Raw genomic sequence first — 25886 nt, 5'->3', positions numbered from 1 at the left:
CAACGCCCACTCTGAGGAGTAGGGTTGCGGTCTCCGGCAGGAGGATCCCCGAAGGGGCAGGGCCATGGTCGACTGGGCGGCGGGGTTAGACCTCCTGTTAATGAACAGGGGGTCAACTAGCACCTGCATGCGGCCGAGGGGGAGTCGGTCATATATTTGACCTGGGCTTCCCTCTCGGCCGCCCGAATGTTCCAGGAGTGGGCGGTGGAGGCGAAGGGCGAAACAGTGTCGGATCACCGACATATAGTGTGGGCCTTCCGTCTCTCCACCCCCACGCGCGTGCTGGACCGCCGCCCAGGGGAGAGGGATTTCCCTCTCCCCAAGAGATGGACTCTTGATCGACTAGACGCAGACATCGGGCGGCCGTCCTCGTGGCCACCTGGAACCTGGATGAAGGGCCAAGTGAATGGGACCCTAGTCCCCAGGAGGTGGCTAGGGAATTAGTAGACATCGTGGCGTCGGCGTGTGACGTCGCAATGCCTCAGTCCCACCCCCGCCGGCGCTGGGCCGCTTACTGGCGGATCTTCGCGAGGCCTCCGTCCAAGCCAGAAGGGTGTATGCCCGGGCTCGGCGACGAGGCGGGGATGCCGCGAGGGCGTGGGAGGCATACCTCGTCGCGACGAAAGCCCTCAAAGCCGCCATCGCTGAGGCAAAGCGAAGAGCCTGGGAGCAACTGGTGTGCTCCCTGGATGAGGATCCGTGGGGGAGCCCCTACAAACGGACGGTGGGTAAACTCCGTCCGCGGGCGCGCTCGCCTACGGAAACTCTAGACCACCAGGCTCTCGTGGGGCTCCTGTACACCCTTTTTCCGAGAGTGGAAGGGCGCGCCTCAGATCCCCTTCCCGAGTTACGGGACGGGAACTGGGACGAGAGCCCGGAAGTCGATCCAGAAGAGCTCGCCAGGGTCAGAAAAAGACTCGGGGCCAAGGGGAAAGCCCCTGGCCCCGATGGCATTCCTAGCCGCGCCTAGACTCTCGCCCTAGGCGAGAGAAGCCTGTCCGAGGCCATGCGGGCTCTCATGAGCAGGTGCCTCAGGGAGGGGGCATTCCCCCAGAGTGGAGGAGGGTCAGGTTGGTCCTCCTCCCGAAGGAGAGCAAAGCGCCCGGCGGCGCGCCGACCTTTAGACCGACATGCCTGCTGGATGAGGCGGGCAAGATGCTCGAGCGTATCATTGCCGACCGCATCATCCAGCATCTGTCCTCGGAGGGGCCGAAACTCTACGACAATCAATACGGGTTTAGGTCTAGAGGATTCACGCTGGATGCCATCCAGCACGTCCGGGTCCTGACCCGTAGGGGCGTGAAGAAGGAGGGCGGGTTGTTGATAGCGGTGTCGTTGGACATCATCAACGCATTCAACACCCTGCCCTGGCCGGAGATTGGACGGGCGCTCGAGTATCATAGGTGTCCGTCTATCTCCGGCGCATCCTATCGGCCTACTTCGGGGGCAGGGACCTCGCCTACTCGTACAGAGGCGAGGTCCAAGGTCAGCGCGCCATGAAGCGTGGTGTCCCGCAGGGGTCGGTTCTCGGCCCCATGCTGTAGAATATCAGGTTCGACCGGGTGCTTCGCTCTCCTCTCCCCCCTGGCTGCCAGGTTATCTGCTATGCAGATGACACGTTAGTGGTAGCCGGGGGAAAGGTTGGAGGGAAACTTGCCTCCGAGTGGAAGCGGTGCTGGAGTCCGTGGTGGGCATCATCAAGGGCCTGGGACTGTGGAGCCTCAGAAGACGGAGACCATGTATTTTCATGGTTCCCGTCGAGGGGCGCCACTGGAGTCCCGGGTCCTGGTGGATGGAGTCCGCGTCCGCGTCGGGCCTACGATCAAGTGTCTGGGCCTGACGTTGGACGGCCGCTGGAATTTCGAGGCCCATTTCAGGAGCCTGGTCCCCCGCGTCTGTAAAGCAGGCCTGGCATTGGCCAGCCTGATGAGGACCCAGGGGGGCCCTGGATGGCACGCTCGCCGCCTGTATATCGGTGTGGTGCTTTCGATCACCCTCTACGGTGCGCCCATATGGGCGCCCCGACTTATAGACACCGGCCGCAACAAGAGTTGCCTGCAACAGGCGATGCGGTCAGTGGTCGTGAGGGCGATTCGTGGGTACCGCACCATTTCGTATAGGGCGGCGACGGCCGTGGCTGTCTCCCCCCCCGTGGAGCTTCTTGTCGAATCAAGGCACACCCTCTATTGGAGGGTGAAGAAGCTCCGCGAGAAAGGGGAAGGTCCATCGGCCAGGGACCTGAGGGCCTTGGAATCCTAGGCCAGATCCCGAGTCCTGGAACGGTGGTCAGCCATATTGGCTGACTACAAAGAATTCGGGATCCGAACGGCCGAGGCCGTCCGCCTCTGTCTACCAAAAATGGCAGACAGGTGGGGACGCGGGCTCAGCTTCCATATGGTGTGTACTGTCCGGACACGGGTGCTTCGGTCGGTACCTGCACCGGATTGGAAGGGAATGATGCCCACCACGGGCTGTCACCATTGCCCGGAGCCGCAGGACATGGCGGAGCACACTCTGGCCGTGTGCCAGGCTTGGGCTCCGCAACGCAGTGTCCTCGCTCGGGCAGTGGGGTGCCAAGAGGGGGCCCCCTCGCTCTCGCACTTGCTCAAAACAATGTGCGGGAGCGAGGATGTTTGGGGAGCAGCGGCCTCTTTTTGCCGGGACGTCATGTCCCGCAAGGTCGCCGAGCGGGAGCGCCGCCCAGGAGTCCGTCGCAGGGAGCGACGGAGGGGGTGGCGCTCCCCAGGGGGAAGCGGGCCCGAGGTGGCGCCGGCCGAGGAAGAGAGGCCACCGGCTAGTCGGATGCCGCTTCTTCGGCCGCCTCGGGCCCGCCTTCAATGTACCGACGGGGGTGGGTGGGAGAGGAGGTAATCCCTCTCGCCCACTCCGGGCGTCGGTGATGGCAGGGAGAAGGGGAGCGAGGACCGGTTGGGGCCAGGCCTCGCTCCCCTGCCTCTCTACCCACCCAGTTGGCAAGGGGGAAAGCGGGGACGAGGAGAGAGGGCACGTGTCCTCTCTCTCCTAATTAACACCGGGAGGCCAACCCGGCCGGACAACCGGGCAGGGCACCGCGTCCTTGACTCCCAATCTGGGAAGGGCGCGGTACTTAGGCGTCGGGCTCCATGACAGCCCTGGGGCCGGGGTGTCGGGGAGGGGATGCAGGCGTAGTTCCCCTGACTTTCCCCACCACGGTCTGAACGGTAGGCACCCCGCAGGAGTTTTAGTCGGTAGAAGTCCGACATAACCCCCGCTGTCCCCATGGGAGGTATCCATGAGGATTTCCCCTGCGTGACAAGGAAAACAAAAAAAAAGTTACTAAGGAAGTGACGCAATTGTCAATATAATCGCGAATCTTTTTCCGCATAGGAGGAAACCAATATAGAAGAAAATATCCCTTCAAAATTTTTCTCTAATCTGTAATGAGCCATGTCATCGTGATGACGTTTAATTACAGAATATACCATTGAATCCGGGACGGCAAATCTATCATGATAGTTGGAATCAATATGTCATCCATGTAAATAATGATTTTATTCTCTTTTATTAGAGACAGCAAAAATTGTATCAATATTTTTTGAAATTCAGCTGGTGCCTCGCTAAAACCAAATGGAAAGCGAACATTTTCAAACTGACCTTCTGTGGGTGCAAAGGCAAAATGTTGTATCCGAGCCACAAGATTTGTGGCAGCGTCCGTTGTCCGTATGCCTTAGGCATCTGATGCTGATTTTGACAATTGAACGAAGATTGTCTGGACGACGGAAAATCGATAAGAAGGAAACAACAACAGCTGACTGAGAGTCTCCGACAAGCTGTCATCGAGGACAGACGCGAGAATTGTAAAATAGAGAATTATTCCTGTAAGAATCTTGAGCGAGCTGCGTTGTGTACAGTAAAGTTTCATATTTGTTGCGCGAATGTTTTCATTTACCTGAGTGCAAGCGCGATTGCGAGAGTGAGCGCAACAATATTTAGTAACAGATGGATGCACTTTAATCTGATGAAAACCATTACGGAGATCCAATAAGGTAAAAAACTGGCTGTTGCTCAAACGAGGTACACAATCCTCGATAAATGGAAAAGGAAACTTTTGTTTAGCCACTCTTGCGTTTAACGGGCGCAAATCCAAAGCCTTAGCCTACCATCTTTCCGGTGCACCGGTACAACTCGAGCGCAATACGGAGACGTGCTAGGTTTAATAATACCTCACTCTAACAGATCATCTGTAATTTCTTTTATCTGTTTCCGCTCTTTAAATGCGAATTTTCTCGAAGCATACGCGAAAACCAATTTATCAATGATATTAACTCGAACCGTATACCCGTCGTCTACTACCGGAATTGCATTATTCCCTACTTCACCGATCATTTCTTCGAATCTGTATTTTTACAGTCGAATCAAAATCAATATCGTAATCTTTAAATAGAGAATTGCTTGATATCGCGCTTGAGCGCCAACATCCAAGGCTCCGAATTCCGTCACAAAATTGTTTGAAGTAAAATCAGAATCTAAACGAAAAGATAAGGATAACTTGCTCGTTAGAAAGTTTCTACCGAGAACAATATCATGTTCGAACTCGTCGTTCGCGAATACATTCAAATTTATGTCTAACAACAAATCTAGGCGTACCTCTAATCGTATCTTAGAGTGTACAACATCAAGAACTTCAATAGCCTGACTCGAAAGAGTATTATAACGACGAGGTAAACAATGTCGGTATCTATTTTCTCGTCGCTTAGGTCTTGGACAAATATGACCTTTAACAAAAGAAACTGGACTACTTGTGTTCACAAGAGCTCTCAATTTACAAACTTTACCGTTAATTTCGAGAATTTATAATGATGGGTTACTAAACGGAATGTTCCAGCTCGGTGATGCATTAAAAACCAATGAAGACGACGATGGCGTCGACTCACGGCTGTCAGAGGCTGAGCTTTCTTCTTCCGCCGTTACTGCTGCTGATGAACTCCAGCTGCCGGATACTCCTTGGCCCTTCTCCTCGAGCACTCATAACTACAATGACCTTTGTCTTTGCAGAAACAAATATTCTTGCTTGCCCGACACTCCTTGTGGTGGTGTCCCTTCTTGCCACAGTTTTTGCAGGTCTCTGTACGACGGTCGCCTTGCTTTTGACCATGGTGTTTCCAGTTCGTGGTATGAGCCTCTTTATCTCCTTGATATACGGCAGCTGAAAGTAGACCCATGTGTTCAACGAAATTTTCTATGGGGTCTACTTGGATTGTAGCTACTATCGCTCTCAATGCTTCGTTTGGAATTCCTCCAATGAGCAGGTTGATGGTATCCTAAACGGACAATTCCAAGCCACCAAGAATAACCAGCTTGTCAATAGCATACTCATGAAAGAGTTCCTTGGCCGTCGCCCATTTATGTGCTTTCATCCTCTGTATCGTTACTGGGAATGGTACACGACGGTCGAACATCCGTTGCAAACTACGACTCAAATTCACCCATGAATCTAATACCGAAACAGACAGAGAATCATGCCATTTTTTCGCTGCCTGGTTAGCTTGCTTGTAGCTGCCAGTATTTTAGCATCATCAGGGGCCTTATGTATGCGAACGACTTAATCTATCCTTTGTATCCATTGTCTCGCATTATCAGACAATTCACCAGAAAATTCTGGAATCTGAAGCGTTAGTAGAGTAACTGCACTAACTGGTGCGACCACACTCGATGAGGAGCCGTCATTTATCACAAGAGAAGTTCGCACTGGTGACATTTCACTTTGCGTCCTGGGTGGAGGTATCACGTTGGTGGAGGTATTGTTCCTATTCACCGCTTCTAGTAGCTGTTGCATCTGTATCATCATCTGAGCCAGCATCACTGTCAGATCTGATGTCGAGGTATTAACTGATATCTCACTCTGCATTTCTTGTTCCTGAGGAGGATCAGAACCATTTAGAAAATCTCGAACTGGGCCATGCCTTTCCAGATGCGTCATAATGCTATCTAGTAAACGTACTGTTCTGTAAGTCACGAGCAGTCCGTATCTTGAAGCTTCTTCGCGCGGTTGATCCAACATTAGTTTTTCCAATCGAGCTCGTTTCATCTTTGTTTTTCCGCATGTCCTTAACATACGCACAGCAAAGCACGTGTTGTTTTTCTCAGCACCGTTGCCGATCACATGTGCTGTTGCCCACGACCGCGTAGCAAAACAAGAAGCGTTCAGTCACTAGAGCCTTTCTTCTGACTCGAAATAACACTCACTGAACAGGCGCACATTTCGTGTATAATGTGACCTTGACCTGATGATCACACATCAATAACGGAATGTCTTGTTCACAATTTCGAATCCGATCGTAATTCCGATTCGAATCCCACTTCAGAGAAATTTTTTAAGCTGTAAGATATTTCTTTAGCTTCTTCAGCTCTGAGAGATTGAATAATGTATTCAATAGAATGGCCTTCCCTTGGTGAAGGGAGAGTATGTATAACTAATAAGTGTCTATTGTAACAAACAGCACAAATTTTATTGTAACGAACGTAAAGCTACATGAACCAGAGGTCGCCCACAAATAGGACGACCGTTATACACGGATCCTTCGCCCGCATCGTATTACGTCTATATGTCCCTTCGATTCCGTGTTCACAAATATCCCGATCTTATAAATTCGTGCAGACCTGGTGACTTAACATTCACTCGGTCACGACTACAAGCTTGTAACTCAAGTGTCTTGGCGAAACGTCTTCTTAAGCCCAAGACACAATGCTAGGTGATAGCGATAGGAACAAGGGAATAGCGATAGAATAGAAATAGTAATAAAAATTATCGCTACCCATTGCACAATAGCGCGACAGGAATAGAAGCCAACCAATCAGAAATCTTGTAGTCTGCTCTTCCATGTTTATGATACATAGCACATAACCTGTAATTGTTAAATTGTCGTATTAATTCATCTTCAACTGTGCGATTTTTAATCAAATTTAGGAATATATACTTTGTTTTAAGTTAAAGATTACTTGGTATGTACTTGTGAAACGTATTTAAGAGTATTTATATCAGGTGTAGTAAAAAGAAATCCATTATTCTTGCATGAAATTGAAGGCTTTAATTACCATAGTTAGAATGATCCGATTTAGGTCAAATATGCGCCGTTTTGTTCGATAACTTGTTGCCATTTTGAAGGTAATTTCATTATGCCTCTCTCATAGAAGCCCTCGTCCCTATTGGCAAAAAATTGAGACAGTCGATTTTCACAAGCCTCTCTTGAAGCGAATTTTTCACCAGCAAAATTGTTCGCCATGGACAGGAACAGATGGTAATCACTTGGTGCCAGGTCCGGACTATAAGGTGGATGCATAAAAACCTCCCAACCAAGCTCCCGGAGCTTCTGGCGAGTCACTATCGATGTGTGTGGCCTGGCGTTGTCCTGATGGAACACAATTCCTCTCCTATTGGCCAAAGCTGGCCGCTTCTGGGCGATTGCTTCCTTCAGACGGTCCAATTGTTGATAGTACAGTTCCGAGTTAAGAGTTTTGCCATAGGGGAGCAGCTCATAGTACATAATTCCCTGCCAATCCCACCAAACACACAGCAAAACCTTCCTGGCCGTCAATCCTGGCTTGGCCACCGTTTCCGCCGGCTCACCGCGATTCGACCACGACCGTTTTCGCTTGACGTTGTCGTAAGTGATCCACTTTTCATCACCAGTGACCAACCGCTTCAGAAATGGGTCGATTTTGTTGCGATTCAGCAGCGATTCGCAGATGGAAATTCGGTCCATGAGGTTTATTTTCGTTAACTCGTGTGGCACCCATACATCGAGCTTCTTTTTGTATCCAGCCTTATTCAAATGGTTCCAAACGGTTTTTTGTGCAATCTTTAACTCTTGGGCAATCGAAACAGTGCTTACATGACGGTCGGACTCGACAATGTCCATGATTTTATCGATTTTTTCGACAATTGGCCTTCCAGTGCATGGTGCATCTTTGACATCGAAATTACCGGAACGGAATCGACGAAACCAAAATTGCGCGTGATTGGCTGTTACAGTATTAGGACCATAAACTCTATTCACATTTTCAGCCGCCTGGCTTGCGTTTTCGCCTTTATCGAAGAAAAACTGTAAAATATAGCGTATTTTCTCTTTGCTAGTGTCCATCTTTGACGCGCGCTCAAACAAAACTGAGTCAACTAATCACAAAACTGTCAGAAAAGTTTTTTTAGTACGAAATCTCATCTTTCTAACGCCATCTAGTGGAACCCGATCGGACTTATACAACGCGAGATACAGGTAACTAAAGCCATCTATTGGAAAAATAATGGATTTCTTTTTACTACACCTGATATTAGCCCATATTCTGAACCATCTTTTACCGATAAAAATGCATCTAAAAGAAAATTACGAGCCACCTAATTGACTGAGAAGCCACATTTAAAGCATTTTTATCGATAAAAGTCCGTATTCAAAATACGGACCATTGTCTTGTATGTTACATTTTAGCGAATATTCGTTTCAGGTTAACTTGCGATGGAAGATGAAGAGTTAATATTATTTATCTGTACGGTGCACATAGCTGTGCTTACATTATACACCGCATGGAAGGCAAAAAGAACAAGCGTTGGAAAAATTGTCGATGGTGGGTACGTCCCATAAACAGAAAACGAGTGGAGTATGGCGACTTCGCAACTTTATTTTCAGAGTTGAAAGAAGATCCGGATCTCTTCTTCAGGTACACGAGAATGGATGTGTCTACATTTTATGAACTGCTCCGACTAGTGAGCCCGTACATGCAAAAAAGGAGTATAAGACCATCAATATATCCAAAACAGCGTCTCGCAATAACATTGAGGTAAATCATGTTTATTTGAAGAATGATAGACTATCTTTTACTTCATAATTATATTTTTAATAATCAATATAATCCCCCCCCTTGTATACATACGAGACAATGAAACGTTGCAGAAATGAGCTATAACCTGTAAAATTAGAGTATGATAAAAAAATGTTTTATTTAATAAATAAATATATTATAAAATATTAATTTTGTAACAGATATTTGGCAACAGGAGATCAAATGCTGTCTGTGGCTCTAGCATACAGGGTAGGAGAGTCCACGGCTCATATGATCGTGAAAGAAACATACTCTATTATAGCAAATATTTTAATGCCAATCTGCATGAAACCTCCAATAGAAGAAAAATAGAACGAGATATGCACAGATTTTTTAGCTTTGTGGAATTTGCCTAATTGTATCGGAGCGATCGATGGGAAACATATCATCATTCAGGCACCTCCGAACTCTGGATCTATATATTTCAATTATAAGAAAACATTTAGCATCGTGCTGATGGCCGCTTGTGATGCCAGATATCAATTTACGTTGTTTGACTTGGGCCACGTATGGCAGCGATAATGATGGAGGAATTCTGTCAAGATCAGTCTTCGGAAAAGCTTTATATGGAGGTACACTCAACTTGCCAAGAGGAACAGCTTATCTACCAGGAAGCGATAAGGAAACGCCTTGCTATTTTGTTACCGACGAAGCCTTCCAAATGTCGACAAACTTGATGCGATCTTATCCGAGCAGAAATTTAAATGACCAGAAAAGAATTTTCAACTATCGACTATCAAGAGCTAGAAGAACAATAGAAAATACATTTTGTATCCTTGCAGTCAGATGGAGAATATTTCGAAGACCAATTTCCGCAGGGCCAGAAGTTGTCGAGAAATTTGTGCTAGCAGCAATGTGTTTGCATAATTTTTTAAAAGCAAAAAACGACGAGACCACCACAGCAGCAAAGATATTGCCCTCCTCAATTCGCGGATAGAGAGGTTGAAGGGCAAGTAATTGAAGGAGAATGGCGAGAACTATCAGGAGATGACTATTTAAGAACCATCGGAAAATGTGGAGCACATAGAAATACGAGAGAGGCTTATTCGATCCGGGATACTCTCTCGTCGTATTTTGACAGTTGCTGGCGAAGTTCCATGGCAATACGAATATATACATCAAGGACTACATCGTGATGCGAATTGAAATTCTGTCTTTTCTGCATATTTATTTTTTATAAAAGAAAATAAAGTACAATGTTTTTATTGTTATTAATTACAAAATAAATATTGAATTGCTATAGAAAGTAATAATAATAGTAATAATATGTATTTTGATATTTTAATAAATAACCTTAAGAATTTTTATATGGAAGTCACAAGTTCTAGTTGTCAACTATACAAAATGTTCATAAATTTTTTCTCAAAATATTTTTCCTTGGTTCAGGAGTCTTTTTTAATTCTGCGGTGACCAGCTTTCCAATGAGGATATCGGGATCGTTGTTGTCCGATGTCCGATTGTTATTGGAACATATCTGCATTGCCATCATACTTAGAGTAGTATTAATTTGGGAGAACGCACTTTCCATCGGATCGATCTTTCGTTTCTTCCCTGGTTTCTTATAAAACAAGCAGACGGAGGATTTAATATTGCATAATCTAAATCTGATTGCTCTGATGTTGAAGCAGTTGATCGCTGTGGTGATGATGAAGCAGTTGATCGCTGTGGTGAAGCAGATAATCGCTGTAATGGTGAAATAGTTGATCGCTGTGTTAAAGCAATCGATTCCTCTGACGGTGGAGATGTTAATACCTGCAGGTAATTAAACAAATTATAAAAATTTTTATAATATGAATTAATTACTCGATCGTTTCATAAATAAGGATTAAAAACAGGATCGATATCCGAGTATTTTCTTGGTTTTTGTACAATATTATAAATAACATCGAATACATTAAATAAATTATAGATTCTGATGATGATGAATTAGCCCATCAAAACGTTATAAAATTTTGACTCATTATTTAAATTTGACTCGGATATCGATCTTGTTTTTAATCCTTCATTAAATTATTTACAATTACAACAATAATAGAGACACTCAATATATGTATTTATTTCTAATTCATTATTAAGATTCAATCAATTATTTTAAATAAATGTTATTTTAATTGTTAATACTTTTTTGAAAGTTGAGAATAGTTGATAATTAAGATAATTGATTGAAATGGCTATTATTGTTCTGTTCTAACATTATTTCTTTCTTGCCCAACGTTTTAACTCATCTGTTAGGTCTTCATCGGGTTACTTATGAGAAAGTACTTTGTTACGATATATTTTGTTGAAATATTGGCTAAGAAATAAACAACATTACTATCGTAAAGGCCATTTCAATTAATTATTTCAATTACATTTGTGGTTCATACTCAAAAACCTACAAATAGTTGATAATGTTAATATTATTAGAAAATTACTCACTAGTGCAGGTTTCGTGTCAGGGATAGGTGTCGGAGCGGGTATGAAGTTATCGACTTGTTTAATCGCTGAATCCGGTAGCTGCGACTGATGCTGCAACGGCGAAGGCGTCCATGGCTATAAGCACAATTAATTATATTTTATTACATGTAGTATGTACATTTTTTGTACATGTGTTATTATTGCAAGTATATATTATATTTACCCGTTTAAGTTCCAATGCAGATATGTTGTTCCTGGAAATCTTAGATATATTCTGAGAAAACAATCTCTGGCTGGTCACTTGTGGTAAAGTCATTTCCTGTAACAAACAAAATTAGTTTTGTAAACATGTTGCAGTAGAATACTATGATATTATTTTAGAAAAAAATTACTTCTCGTACCCTAAAGTCTTCATTTTGATTTATCTCCTTATTCGCTTAATGCATTATTGAAGTGGGTGACTGAGACAAACTCATATTTGTAATACTTCTAAAATAATGAAGTTATGACAAGAATGTTTATATATAATACCATACATATTCATAATAACTCAAACAAAAGTTAACAAACTTTCTATAAACCATATGTTTTTCTAAAAATATGAGGCTTTCAAAGAGAAGCCATTTTAGTTGTGTAGACTTTCCAGCACCACTTCTCGTTTCTTGTTCATACAACTTTCGTTCTTTGCTATAAAGTTGACGGAGGCGTATCCATCGTGTTTGGCAATCTGATACTGAAAATACAAATACACATTATTTAACCACATGAAAGAAAATGCATGAAGATAGTGACTGGTGGTTTCATACATACATAAAGCACAGTTAAATGTGTTTAGCAAACAATTTACATAAAATAAGTTGTGAAATATAGATTATTAATAAACAAATATTTTAAATCATAATTAACTTACTTGTAATATTCAAAATGTCAGCCATTTCTTTCCATGCATTTTCTTTCATTTTCTCTCATAATGTCCTTATATTCTCTCTGCGTTTTATCGTAGAAATAAGGACGAGATCGTACAAGATCGAAAAGTTCATCACCGTATTTTTGATTATTGTTCACAATGTTGTTAGAACATTCGCCCGATGCGTCGAATTGTTCTTCTTCTTTTTCTTCAAAGGGAGTTGCATACTCAAAATGTTCCATTTTCGAGGCGTTTTCGATGTCTTTCGTTGATCACAGTCTGTCAAATAACCTAAAAATATGGTAGACTCGAAATATGTTGACTGGAAAAACGGCAAAAATCTGAACGCTATGATTGGTAAGCTACAAGACAATAGATACAGAATTCCAACTCGTCGGAAATTTTGTCGCTGTTGCCTGTTCTCTGTTCCATTCTGCATTGGCATATGCATTCCCTAGTGTCGGAATTTATTGTTTCTATTGATATGCTATCGCTATCGTTATTGCCTTTCGCTATTGCTATCTCCTAGCATTGTGTCTTGGGCTTTACCGTCCCTCTCAAATCTCTACAGTTCTCTCTCGAATAACCTCTTTCTTCACATAACGCAGGTTTACCATCTATGCTTGGTAAAGCCTGACTTACAACAACGCGTTGGTCAGTACGAATCGTTTACTACGTTTAATGACCGCTTAAAAATATTTCTTACAATATATTGAAATTAACAAGCTCATCTCTAATGACATTAGTCTTACAGTATATAAAGATGAATTTACGTAAAACAGTAAAACTCGTAAAACAGTTTTAAATATAAGATCTGATTATGAATACCAATTATAGAATAGATTACATATTCATATAAAACAGCTAAGACAAAAAATAAACCTAGACAGCACAAGATTTCCTGGGAACGATTTGGGGACGAAGAAACGTCCCCAGGTCGCCCTGGGAAGAACGTATTTTGGGCATTCCCTGGACATCTGTGCTGTTAGGGAATGATAAAGGTATATAAACTTAGATTTCTCTACCTTTTTGTTTATAAAACTTTGTAATAAATAATGAGCAACAATTAATATCTTTTAAATGTCACTATAATCATCCTGACAATAGATATAAAGGTCAAAGTGATCCGAGCTGAGTTCACTAATCTAATTACCAAATTTAATAAATAACTTACCGAAACGATTCTTAAAATCAATATTAGTATACAGGTTGCGTGAAAAATTCGTGGAGCGGCATCTATAAGTAAACGATAGAATTTTAAATTGTAATCGGTTATATAGAATCACTCTTCACATGAACCTAGGTTAGGTTTCATTTCTATCTGTCAATTCTTTCTGTGTTTACAAGCCAATTGAAGTTGACGTGTCAGTATATGTGTTTGCAATGGAAAGTTTGAAACAGCGTGCAGTGATTGAGTTCTTTGTTAAAAAAGGTTTAAAGGCAATGTAAATTCATTTCGAGATGGTAAATGTGTTAGGGGAATCTGCTCCTTCGAAAACAATGGTTTGTAAATGGGCACTTGAGTTTCAACGTGGTCGTACAAGCATTGAAAATGATCCACGCAGTGGACGTCCAAAAAGCGCATCAACACCAGAAATCATTGAGCAAATACATGTTATTGTTTCTGAAGACCCAGGTGTGACTACGCGTGAAATTGCTCATACCATAAGCATTTCAGATGAACGGGTACGGTATATTTTGCATAAAGAATTACAAATGGAAAAGGTGTTTGGAAAAGTGGTGCCGCATACGTTAACAATTCAACAAAAACTCGCTCGAAAGTAAATTTCTCAGCGTCATTTGGATCGTTTTAAGGAGAATAAAACCAATGTTGTGCGTCGTTTTATAACTATGGATGAGATTTGGATCTATCACCATGATCCTAAATTGAAACAGGAACGTTTATAGTGGACTGAAGCTGCATGTTCAGCTACAAAGCAAACAAAGCATGAAAAATCGGCAAAAAAGGTTTTGGCATCAGTTTTTGGGATGCTAAAGGGATTTTATTAATTTACTATCTGGAAAAAGATAAAACAATTAACTCTGAACATTATTGTAACCTTTTGGATCAATTGGACGCAAAAATTCGTGAGAAAAGACCTGGTTTGCAGCACAAACAAATCATATTTCACCAAGACAACGCACCTGCTCACACAAGTGTTTTGTCAATGTCTAAATTCAATGAATTGAAGTACAAATTGCTTGATCATCCACCGTATTCGCCAGATTTGGCACCCAGCGACTTCTATCTGTTCCGAAACCTGAAACAATTCCTCCGTGGAAAGCATTTTTTGTCGAATGAAGAAGCTATAGCAGCCGTAGAGGCATATTCCGCAGACCTTCCAGAAACACACTTCCGCGATGGAATAAAATTATTAGAGAGCCAAGTGGGCCAAGTGTATTGAAGTTAATGGAGACTATATTGAAGAATAAAATCATTTTTAGAATTTGGTATTCTTTATTTCAATTTCGCTCTGCGAACTTTTCACGCAACCTGTACTGCCAAACTATATCTTCGACATAATTCTTACAACGTATTTTAGGTATACGTGTAAAATAATTATTTATTATTTCAGCTGAGTCTGAGTCACTAGATTCCTCACTCAAATCTTCAACTATTAATTTTAAAGCTTCGTTAAATATAAATTTTTTCTGCCTGTTTTCTTTCATATTTAGAGGTTAACTTGTTTATTTTCACTTCTTTCTTCGTTTTCTTGCTGTGAGCACTGAAATCAGCGTTCCAATTTGAAAGTCGTATTCGCACTACCAGCATGCTTACTAAAATTGAAACGTTGTTGGCAATATGCTTTTATGACGTTATACTTGCAGCGCTGGCAGCAATTTTGAAAAACAGCCAGTAACAGTTGGTGACAGTTGTTGACAGTGTTTATGTTGATTAGAGGTGAGGTTGTAAACGTTCATAGCGTTGATAGCGTTCTTAGTTTGTTGCGAACGATTATTGTATCGTTTAATTAAATGTACGTGTTACTCATTTACGTTCAGTTGTCTTTAATATTTTTTAAAAATGGATATGCAACGCGCAAGTTTGGACGACGCGGAGACTTAATTTATACGAGTCTTTCTGTAAGTGATACGCAAGAAGTAGAAACTGGTAAGTAATGTTATATTTCCGTGTTATAGTATTATATTCTTAATTCACTTTTATCAATGAATGTGTCTCTTAAAAGTAGCTTAAAAATCACCGAATTAGTTCAAAAGCCATATTTAAAGTACTTTCATCGATAAAAGTGAGTTGAGAATATGGGCTATAGTTATTAAAATTTTATTTTTATAATGTGAATTCAATATTAAGCATCTAAATTCATTTAATTACATTTTCATTTATAGATTATTGAGAATAACGTTATGAGAAACAATTTATTAAAATGATATTCCATTTTGTTTCAATGAATTCTTTGTCACTAGATTATTCCTACAACAGATCATTAGATTGTCTCAGTAGAAAAAAATCTTATTAAACAATATTATGGCTGCATTCCAATATTTACTGCCAGTATTGAAAATTAATAGTTCATGTTACATATACTAAAAATTTTTAGTACTGACAGTGAACATCGAAACGCAGCCTGTATTATATAATCATTCTAATTAGAAACCATTCTACTTACCAGGTATGTAAATATGAAACCAGAATTTTTGTATAGAAAATACACGTTTATTGTATGAAAATATATTTAATTCGAAGTATTGTCCATCGCTAGCTATATATTTTTCCCACCTGTCTGACAATTTGTGGATGCCACGCCAAAAATACTGTTGCTCTTTTGAGGCAAATCAGTTATTGAGCCACTTCCGTACATTTTCGTAAGAAGTGAAGCGCTGCTCAGCAACTGCGTGTCCCATCGATTCAAGTTTCAGTAGTAATCGGATGAAGCCAAGTCTGGCCAAGTGAGTCACCCGCATGCGAAAGTATTTGCCAACTAAACGCCTCAATCGTTTCCTTGACCAGTTTTGCTGTGCGTGATAGTGCATTATCATAAAGCAAAATCACTTTGTATTGCCTTTTTTGATATTCTGGTCGTTTTTCACGCAAAGCTTGATTTAAATTGATCATTTATTGTTGGTAGCGTTCAGTATGAATGGTTTCGCCAGGTTTTAGCAGCTCATAATAGATCACATCCTTCTGATCCCACCAAACACAGAGCATTGTCTTCCGTCCATAGCGATTTGGCCTTGCAGTCGATGTCGATGGTTCGCTTGGAGTTACCCATGATCTTTTACGCTTAGGATTCTGAAAATATATCCACTTTTCATCGCCAGTCACAATTCGATGGAGAAATGACTTTCTTTTGTACCTGGCGAGCAGCATTTCGCAAGTGGTTTTTCGGTTTTCCTGCTGTCTTTCATTCAGTTCACGTGGAACCCATTTTCCCATCTTCTGGATCTTTCCCATGGCTTTCAAACGTATGGAGACGGCTTTTCGTGTCACATTTAATCCGCGAGTTGTTGTTGCGTTTGAGCGTCATCCTTATCCAACAATGCTTGCAATTCGCTGTCTTCAAACTTTTTTGATGGTCTTCCACGTTCTTCGTTTCTCACGTCAAAATCGCCACGTTTGAATTTTTTAAACCACTCAAAGCACTGTGATTTATCAAGAGCATGCTCACCGTAAGCTTCGACAAGCATTCGATACGATTCTGCAAGTTTTCTTCAAATGGTAACAGAAAATCAATGCTGTCCGCAAATCATAGCTTCCAGGCACAAAATTCGACATGTTCAACGTTATTACAAACTATGCTGTTGTATGAAACTTGTATTGTTGTGAGTTGAATATCTTTGTCAGATGTCAACAAATCGAAATGGCGCCAATGACGCGGTTTGACGGTAATTACATTGACAGCTAGGGCTATTTATGGGCAAATTCCGGTTTCATATTTACAGACCTGGTACATGGTGTGAATAAAGTTATAATTTCTTGAAAGATTTTCATTCTTGCAATGTTACTATTTATAGATGATTCTTTATATTCCTCAGACATAGTTTATGCTTTTCAAGTTCTGGATTCATTAAGGAGGAGCCAAGGAAATTTACATTTATCAGACTCCGCGGTTTCAACGGCATCAACTTCGGGTGCTGAAACCTTTTCATTAGAACAATATAATATAGAAGTATTGGCCTTTAAATAGTCACATCAGGCTATTCTTCTCCTTATTGAAGAATATCGAAAACGAGAGAAAGACATCACATCTGGTAAGATCATCTTATAATATTAAATTTAATGACTTTTTTATTCTTTTTTTCATAATCTCATAGATTCCATTTTTTTCTGTAGGCAAAATATCATAAAAGCGAGTCGATCAGTAAAGTTCTTTGTAATCATCAATATAACGTTACTGGTCCACAGTGCCTAAGCAAATTCAATGGAATGAAGAAAACATTTAAATCCATCAAAGACCATAATTCAAAATCAGGAAATGCTCCACGATCTTGGCCTTACATTGAAGTAATGGAATCTTTGTTGGGGGAGAAACCTTTTATGAATCCTGTTGCTCTAGCTTCTTCCACAGGTCAAATTATGTTATAAAATGCATGTACTATCGTCTCAGTCAACAACAATGAAATCTCTCTAAACTTTCAGTCTTCAATCTGACACAAGAAGAAGAGCTCTGACATTGCAGAGGCTATTTTAAAAAGTAGACGAATTGCCGAAGAAAGTAAGCTAAAACGACATCAGGAAACAATGAATCAGCGAAACAAATTCCTGAATGCTTTAAATAAACTTATTGATGAATTATAAGTAATATTTTTTTGATGAAGTTGTTTCTCTTCAATTTCTAATTTTATGTGATCTTCCTAAATTTATATGTTGTGTAGTAATTTTAGTTTTACTTTTGTTTTTACATTTAGGCAAGACAGGTGTTGCGTTGGCATCGGTGGTAGGTGCCATTAAGGACCTGGGGCTAAAGGTGTCGCCCCAAAAAGCGGAAGCCGTTTTCTTTCATGACGACAGCCGTGGGGTGCCACCGGAGTCCCGAGTCCTTGTAGACGGAGTCCGTGTCCGCATCGGGCCCACGATAAAATATCTGGGCCTAATACTGGATGGCCTGTGGGGTTTCGGGCTATATTCCCGCTGGTTAGTCCCCCGGGTTCGCAAAGCCGGCCTGGCTCTGGCTGGGCTCATGAGGACCCAAGGGGGCCCCGGGTGGCATGCTCGCCGCCTGTACGTCTGTAGACGTGGTACTCTCGATCGCCCTCTATGGGGCGCTTATATGGGCGCCCCAGCTCATGGCCACCGGCCGTAGTAAGCGCCTGATGCATCAGGCACTTCGGTCGGTGGTGGTGAAGGTAATTCGGGAGTACCGCACAGTCTCGTACATGGTGGCGACGACTATGGCCGGTTCCCTTCTTGCCGAGGAGCGATGCATCCTCTATTGAAGGGTACGGGAGTTCCGCGAGGAGAGGGAGGAGGTGACGGCCAGGGGCCTGGCGGCCCTGAAGTCTCAGGCCAGAGTCCGGGTTATGGAGCGGTGGGATGCCATTCTGGCAGATCCCCACGAACCCGGGTTCCGAACGGCCGAGGCCGTCCGCCCCTGTCTGTCCGACGTGGACTTTTGTTCCATCTAGTGCAAGTACTGACGGGCCATGGGTGTTTTGGCGGTACCTGCGCCAGATACAAAAGGAGTCCACCACTTGGTGCCAGCACTGCCTGGTGCTGGAGGTCACGGGGCACCATATGCTGGTCTCATGCGAAGCGTAGGATCAGCAGCGTCGTGTCCTCGCCCGGGCAGTGGGATGCGCAGAGGACGCATGGGAGGCAGCGGCCTCTTTCGCGAGGGACGTAATGTCCTGGAAGGAGGCCGTCGAATGGGAGTGCCGCCCCGGTACTCGTCGTAGGGAGCGACGGAGAAGGCGGCGCTCCCCGGGTCTAGGGAGCGGGCCCCGAAATGGCGCCGGCCGAGGAGCCGCCCCCGACGAATCGAGGCGGCTCCTCGGCCGCCTCGGGTCCATCTCCGTTTGCGCGAGGGGAGGGCGATGGGCGTAATGCCTGCCTCCTCCTACGCGACGGTAAGGGTAGGTAAAGGGGGAGTGGTGGCCTGTTTGGAAAGGGGCTAGGAGAGAGGGTGGGTGTCCCTTTTCTACAGATAGAACCAGGGGGCCAATCCGATCGGGCAACCGGTCGGGGTGCCGCGCTCCCAACTCCCTTTCTGGGAGGGAGCGCGGCATTTAGGCGAGGGGCTCCCTTCGAGCACCAGGGCCAGGGTGTCGAGGAGGGAGTGCGAGTGCAGTTCCCCCGACTTCCCACACTCCGGCCCGCCTAGCAGACGAGTTTTTGTTTTCACTATATAGATGAGGGTTCAGTTAGTCTTCTGTCAACTGTTTTGTGTGATGCACGTTACATTAAACTGTTTTTCTTAACCTCTGGAATGGAGAGTCAAAAAGTGCATATTCGTCATGTAATGCTTTGGGAATTTAAACAAGGCAATAGTGCTAAGGCGACAGCTGAAAAAATATGCAATGTATACGGTGAAGGACTAATAACTGATCGGGCAGTTAGAAATTGGTTTGTAAAATTCCGTTCTGAAGATACGATCTTAAAAGACGAACCGAGGGCGGGACGTTCTTCTGACTTTGACGACAACTTTTTAAAGGCAATATCGGAGCAAAATCCACGTCAATCAACAAGAGGTATAGCAGAAAGGTTGAATACATCACAATCAACTGTTAACCGCCATCTGGAGAAATTAGTGAGAGTCAGTAAGTTAGGAGTATGGGTACCTCACAATCTCAGTGAACGGAATAAAAAAGATCGCATGTCAATCGCTACAATCTACTCTCACGGGTAAAAATCGAGCTGCCTTTTTTAAACAGGATTATAACAGGCGATGAAAAATTGGTTACCCATGACAATATCATCCGCAAAAGACAGTGGCTTGATAAGGATCAACCACCCCTATCAGATCCGAAAGCAAACATCCATGGCGAAAAGATTTTATTGTGTGTATGGTGGGGTTGTCGAGACATAATTCATTACGAGTTGTTGAAGTCAAATTTAACGATTACTGCGGATAGATATGTTCAGCAGCTGCAAAGAGTGCAAGAGAAACTCCATGAAAAGCGTCCTGCACTCATCAATCGCAAAAACGTCATTCTTTTACACGACAATGCGCGACCACATACAGCAAGGGTGACTCAAGAAAAAATTCTTGAGCTTAGATGGTCTGTTTTACCACACCCATCTTACTCCCCGGACCTTGCCCCGACAGACTACCACCTATTCTGTTCCTTACAAAACTTTTTGAATGGAGAAACCTTCCATTCTGAAGAGCAAGTCAGTTAGGCAGTCGAAAATTTTTTCCAGTCCAAACCAACCACATTTTATAAGGAAGGAATTGATAAACTGCCAGGAAGATGGGAGAAGGTCATACATAATAGTGGCGAATACATAATAAATTAATATAATTTTGTTATTTAATGAAAGTAAAATAAATGTCTGATAAAAAAACGGAAGTTACTTATGACTCGACCTAATATTAAAACAGAGCTAAACCATCACTTCCGAACTTTACTAATAACAATTGATCCGTTTAAACAACGCATTGAAGAATAAGCGGTCGGAATATGCAAAGAGATATGACAAAGTGATCTTCCAGCACGATAACGCTCGGCCACATGTTGGAAAGATTGTGAAGGCCACCTTGGAGGCACGTGGCTGGGACATTTTATCTCACCCGCCGTATTCATCTGACATTGCTCCATCCGATTATCACTTGTTCAGATCGATGGCACACGGACTTTCGGACCAGCATTTCAACAATTATGAAGAAATAGAGAAATGGTTATTATGAAGAAATAATGGTATTATGAAGAAATAGAGAATGACTCAATGAGTGGATCGCTTCGAAGAACGAGTCGTTTTCCGTCACGGAATGCACAACTGCCAGACTGATGAGAGAAAATAATATCAAGCGATGGCAAATACTTTGATTAGTGTACTTTTTCATGTTTTTTCATATTAAAGTCTTTTTTTAGAAGAAAGAAACGGACGGAATTAATTCACACACCTAATATGTAATATAAAATAATATACAGAGTGATTGGAAATAACTTTGAATTCTGTAAAATGCTTAATCTTGACTAGATTCTGACATGACTTTTTTTCCTAAACTTCGTCCAAAATCCACTTTTTAATGAAAAAGAGTTATTTTTTTTATTACAAGACGGATATAGCCCACACAGTACAAAATAACCAAAATATGTATTTAGGACAGAGGGACGTCCTTAACATATTTTTAAGACGTTCTTTCGATATCTGTGCTATGTGAAAGAAGTAATGACGCTGAAATCCATCATCCACAGCAGCTTCACGTAAGCACTCATATCCAATCATCCTGTATAACTAAAATTTAATGTTTATCTTTAATTCTAATAATACTGTCGTAATAGAAACTTAATTTTGTTTTTGACACATATATACAACTATTATATTAATTTTTAAAACATACGAGGTGTCCCATTTTAAAGGACTCACTCAAATATCTCAAAAAGACTGCGTTACATCGAAAAATGTTTCAGACAAAAGTTGTTTGGCTTGAAAGGGGATATAAGACAGTGATAGCACTTTGTTTATAGATGACTCCACTTTCGAGATATTCACTAATCATCAATTTTCTTGAACAGAAATTCCAATCTTTTATTATATCATCCTTTTCTACCAACTAATCTGAACAACTTTTGACTGAAACATTTTTTTATTTGCTTAATATTTTTTGAAATATTTAAGGAAAACGTGGTTACTTTTTCAACATTTAATTTACAATATCTCGCTAACTATTCGTCGAGAAAAAAAATAATATTAGACTTTTTTACTTTATTTACTATCAAGAATATATTATTATAATAGTACCCTAACTTTTGTTAATTTAATAATTTTGAAATTTCCAAAGGTCATAAGTTAACAATAGTTAACTTAGATAAGTTAACAAAAGTTAAGGCACTATCATCGCGGTCACACGCGGTTCCACTGCACTCGCCCACCACGCAAATTTTGCTCACAGTGTAGGAAGGACGGCGTTCTGACCCAACAATGTCATCCCCGTGCGGGAAACGGGGGATGGGCCGAGTAGACGGTGGCCGCATCTCGGTCCGACCCTGTAAAATTTATTATAATCCACGGCCCCACACCACGGTGCATCTGAGGGATGCGTCGGTCGAAGCACTAATCGACTCAGGCTCGGAGATTTCCTGCATCAATTCCGTTACTGCCGAGCTTGCCCGCAACCACGGATTCCGACCCGAGCCCGGCCCAGGAGAGGTGCTATTGGCCGACGGGGCCGTATGCGCTACGCCAGGGGACATCTAGCTTCCCGTACGATTCGGGACGACATTTTATCGGCATAAATTCCGCAATTTGCCGGAATTGAATAGCGCCATGCTCATCGGGGTCGATTTGTGACGAAAGACAAAGTTCTGGCTTCCGCCGCCGCCTTGCACCGGAGAATCGACACCCGTATGCGAATTACAAGCCGGATTGCGACCTCGCACCCCGACCGAGGATCGCCGCCTGGACCAGTTCCTCCGCAGGGAGCTAGCAAAATTCCAGCATATTCAGGGACCCACACCCGTCCTCGAGCACCGTATTCATCTAAAAAAAGAGCAACCGATCAAGCAACAATACCGGCCGCGGAATCCTGCGATGCAGCAGATCATCGACCAGGAAGTGGAAACCATGTTACGAGATGGGGTAATCGAGCCGGCAAGGAGCGCGTGGAGCTCCCCAGTGGTCGTATTGCGGAAAAAGGATGGCGGTCACCGCTTCTGCATAGACTTTCGGAAGGTCAACGAGGTTTCCGAAGAGGATGCCTATCCGCTTCCACAAATCCTCGCCACTCTCGATAAGTTGAGGGGAGCCACGTATTTATCGACAATCGACTTTAAGAATGGATATTAGCAGGTCCCGCTACACCCTGCCAGCCGGCCAATTACCTCCTTTACAGTACCGGGGAAAGGACTATTTCAACTTAAGGTCATGCCTTTCGGTTTTCATTCGACACCCGCGACGTTTCAACGATTCCTGGATGACGTCCTGGGCCCAGAACTCGAGCCGTCCGTTCTAGTGTATCTCGATGACATTATCGTCATTAGCCGAACTTTTGAAGAGCATCTTCGAACGCTTGCGGAGGTATTCCGCCGGCTGAGGATCGCTAAACTTCGTCCTAACCCCGATAAATGTCGATTCTGCGGGGACCAACTTAAATACCTGGGGCATGTAGTAAAGCAGAAGGGTATCCACACCGATCCAGAGGAAACCCGCGCTATCACCGAGTGGCCTACACCGACCACCGTTCGGAAAGTGCGGCAGTTTCTAGGACTGGCCTTCTGATACAGGCGTTTCATCCCGGACTTCGCCACAATCGCGGCATCACTAACGTGTTTAACACGGAAGAACGTCCCATGGAGATGGGGGACACAGAGGAGGAGAACGCCTTCCAGACTCTGAAGCGCACCCTAAGTTCTGTTCCGATTTTGGCTTGTCCCGATTTCACACGGCGGTTTATCTTGCAAACCGACGCCAGCACGCAGGGTCTGGGGGCGGTGCTATACCAGAAACTTCCGGAGGGCGAACGAATAATTGCCTATGCCAGCCGCACTTTGAACCAGGCCGAGAAAAATTATAGCGCCACTGAAATCGAGTGCCTGGGGGTCCTTTGGGGAGTGCGACGCATGCGGGCCTACTTGGAGGGATATCAGTTCACTGTCGTTACCGACTATCAATCCCTCCAATGGCTACAGAAATTAGACTCATCCACCGGAAGGCTGGGGCGATGGGCTTTCGAATTGCAATTATACGATTTCGACATTCAATACCGCAAGGGGAAATTGAACAGTCGCAGATGCGTTATCCAGGCGTCCGATGATAAATGAAATAGAGACCGGGACCACGTGCTCGTGGTATCACCGTCTGCGGAAAAACGTGCAGGCTCATCCCGAGGAATATCCCGATTTCGTGATCCGACGTGATAAGTTGTATCAGCACATTCTGCATGACTTGGATTTCAAGAACACGCCGGCGGACGCTCAGTGAAAATTGTGCATACCGAAAGATCAACGTGAAAACCTTCTCGCCCAATATCACGATGCTTCCACCGCCGGTCACCTGGGAATTATTAAGACGATTGCTCGCATGGCTCCCAAATAATATTGGCCGGAGATGTTTAAGGACATCGACCGATACGTGCGCAAATGCTCGAGCTGTCTATTGTACAAGGTCTCGCAAAACAGACCAGCTGGTCGCATGCATGCCACCAGTGTCCAGGGACCATGGGAGCAAGTCACCATAGATCTGGCGGGGCCACTCCCACGCTCCTCCAATGGCCACCAATGGCTATTGGTGATGCAGGATTGGTTGACGAAATGGGTCGAGTTGAGACCCTTGCAAAGGGCCACAGCGGAGGCCGTCATCACGGTTCTGCGGACCGATATCTTGTACCGACACGGATGTCCGAAAAGCATCATATCCGACAGCGGGACGCAATTCAGGTCCCAACAGGTCGCTCGACTGCTGCAGGAACACGGGGTGCACCATCAGACCCCCCAGTGCATGCACCTCACTGCAATCCCGTGGAACGGACTAACCGCACCATCAAGACCATGATTGTCCAATATGTCAGTCAAAATCAACGTCGATGGGATGATAACATCCCCGCACTACGATTCGCGTACAATTCCGCCTGGCATGAGGCAACCGGCTCTACGCCCGCTTACCTCAATTACGGACGCGAACCCGAACCGACCCGCCGCGAATGAAAGCAGGAAACCGCGATACCGACCGGCGACAAACTGTCACGACAATTACACGCGGCGTTTGATGTTGTCAAAATAAATATGGCACGCGCGTTCCAGAAACAGGAAAAATATTATAATCTCCGTCGGCGGGACTGGCGGCCATGAATCGGGGAAACCGTCTGGAAAAAAGAATACCCTCTGTCGGAGAAAGCCGACGCGTTTAATGCTAAACTCGCCCGGCGTTACTCGGGGCCATATACGGTCCAGATACTTATATCCCCGGTAATCGTTGATCTGAAGGATGCGCGGGGCCTAGGGTGGTCCTTATTTTTCAACTTTCGAATATTTTCCGCGGCACCCTCCAAAAAGTTTCCATTTGACAAAAAAATAATTCTTGCCAAATTTCAGCTCGATCAGATAACGGGAACCCGTGCCCCCGGGTCATTAAACATTGGAATATATTTATATTAGGCTGTCCACGTTATCCCTATTGATTTTCCAAGATTTTGTTTACCATAAAAATCGCCTAGAGGACTTTTCTTTTTTTCCTGCATCGTTTGAGACCTTATACGTCTCATTTAACAATTACATAAATTATTAATAATTAAAAAGTAAAAATAAATAGTCATTGCATTTATTGTTTGAGCTGGAAAAATCATATATGGGCTACAGATGTAGTAATATGCTTAGAATCAAAAGAACGACAAAAATTAAAAGATTTCATGTTTTTATTAAAAAATCTTTTGTGGAGAACGTTATGTAATAATTATGTTATTAAGGTTTCCTTAGTCGAATTCGGAAAGCGACGACGATAATCTTGTATAATTTGTAATAAATACTGTTTTTGACCTTCGTCTTTGGTTATTAGTTTGTTATAGTCCTCCATTAATTTAACCCCTCTTTCCGCTGTATCGTTTATTACTTTTAATTTAGAGACTATTTGAAAACCTTTTTTAAAGGTATCGTTTTCCGACCAGATTGATGG

The 25886-nt window shown here is 43.4% G+C and overlaps 2 protein-coding genes and 2 pseudogenes across 2 annotated transcripts; 3 read left to right on the top strand and 1 right to left on the bottom strand.

The window, feature by feature from the left end:
* Nucleotides 1–1737: 1737 nt before the first annotated feature.
* LOC105192073 (uncharacterized) lies at nucleotides 1738–2259 on the top strand. The gene has a single exon (XM_025299345.1). It carries the CDS (start codon nucleotides 1738–1740, stop codon nucleotides 2257–2259), a length of 522 nt encoding a protein of 173 aa, XP_025155130.1.
* A 6230-nt stretch (nucleotides 2260–8489) lies between these two features.
* Nucleotides 8490–9165, top strand: LOC105192072 (uncharacterized; annotated as a pseudogene).
* Nucleotides 9166–10191: 1026 nt separating this feature from the next.
* Nucleotides 10192–11710, bottom strand: LOC105192068 (uncharacterized). The gene is made up of 4 exons (XM_011155944.3): nucleotides 11652–11710; nucleotides 11474–11569; nucleotides 11272–11385; nucleotides 10192–10605 (listed from the first exon to the last, which is right to left on the bottom strand). Exons 2-4 carry the CDS (start codon nucleotides 11564–11566, stop codon nucleotides 10345–10347), a joined length of 468 nt encoding a protein of 155 aa, XP_011154246.1. The 5' UTR covers nucleotides 11567–11569; nucleotides 11652–11710; the 3' UTR covers nucleotides 10192–10344.
* A 746-nt stretch (nucleotides 11711–12456) lies between these two features.
* On the top strand, nucleotides 12457–17915 carry LOC109504687 (uncharacterized; annotated as a pseudogene).
* The last annotated feature ends 7971 nt before the right edge of the window (nucleotides 17916–25886 follow it).

The sequence above is a fragment of the Harpegnathos saltator genome, unplaced genomic scaffold (assembly GCF_003227715.2).
Source record: "Harpegnathos saltator strain DR-91 unplaced genomic scaffold, Hsal_v8.6 scaffold267, whole genome shotgun sequence".
NCBI classification, from domain to species: domain Eukaryota; kingdom Metazoa; phylum Arthropoda; class Insecta; order Hymenoptera; family Formicidae; genus Harpegnathos; species Harpegnathos saltator.
Note: the sequence above shows the minus strand (reverse complement) of the source record. Positions and strands in the feature narration are given on the sequence as shown.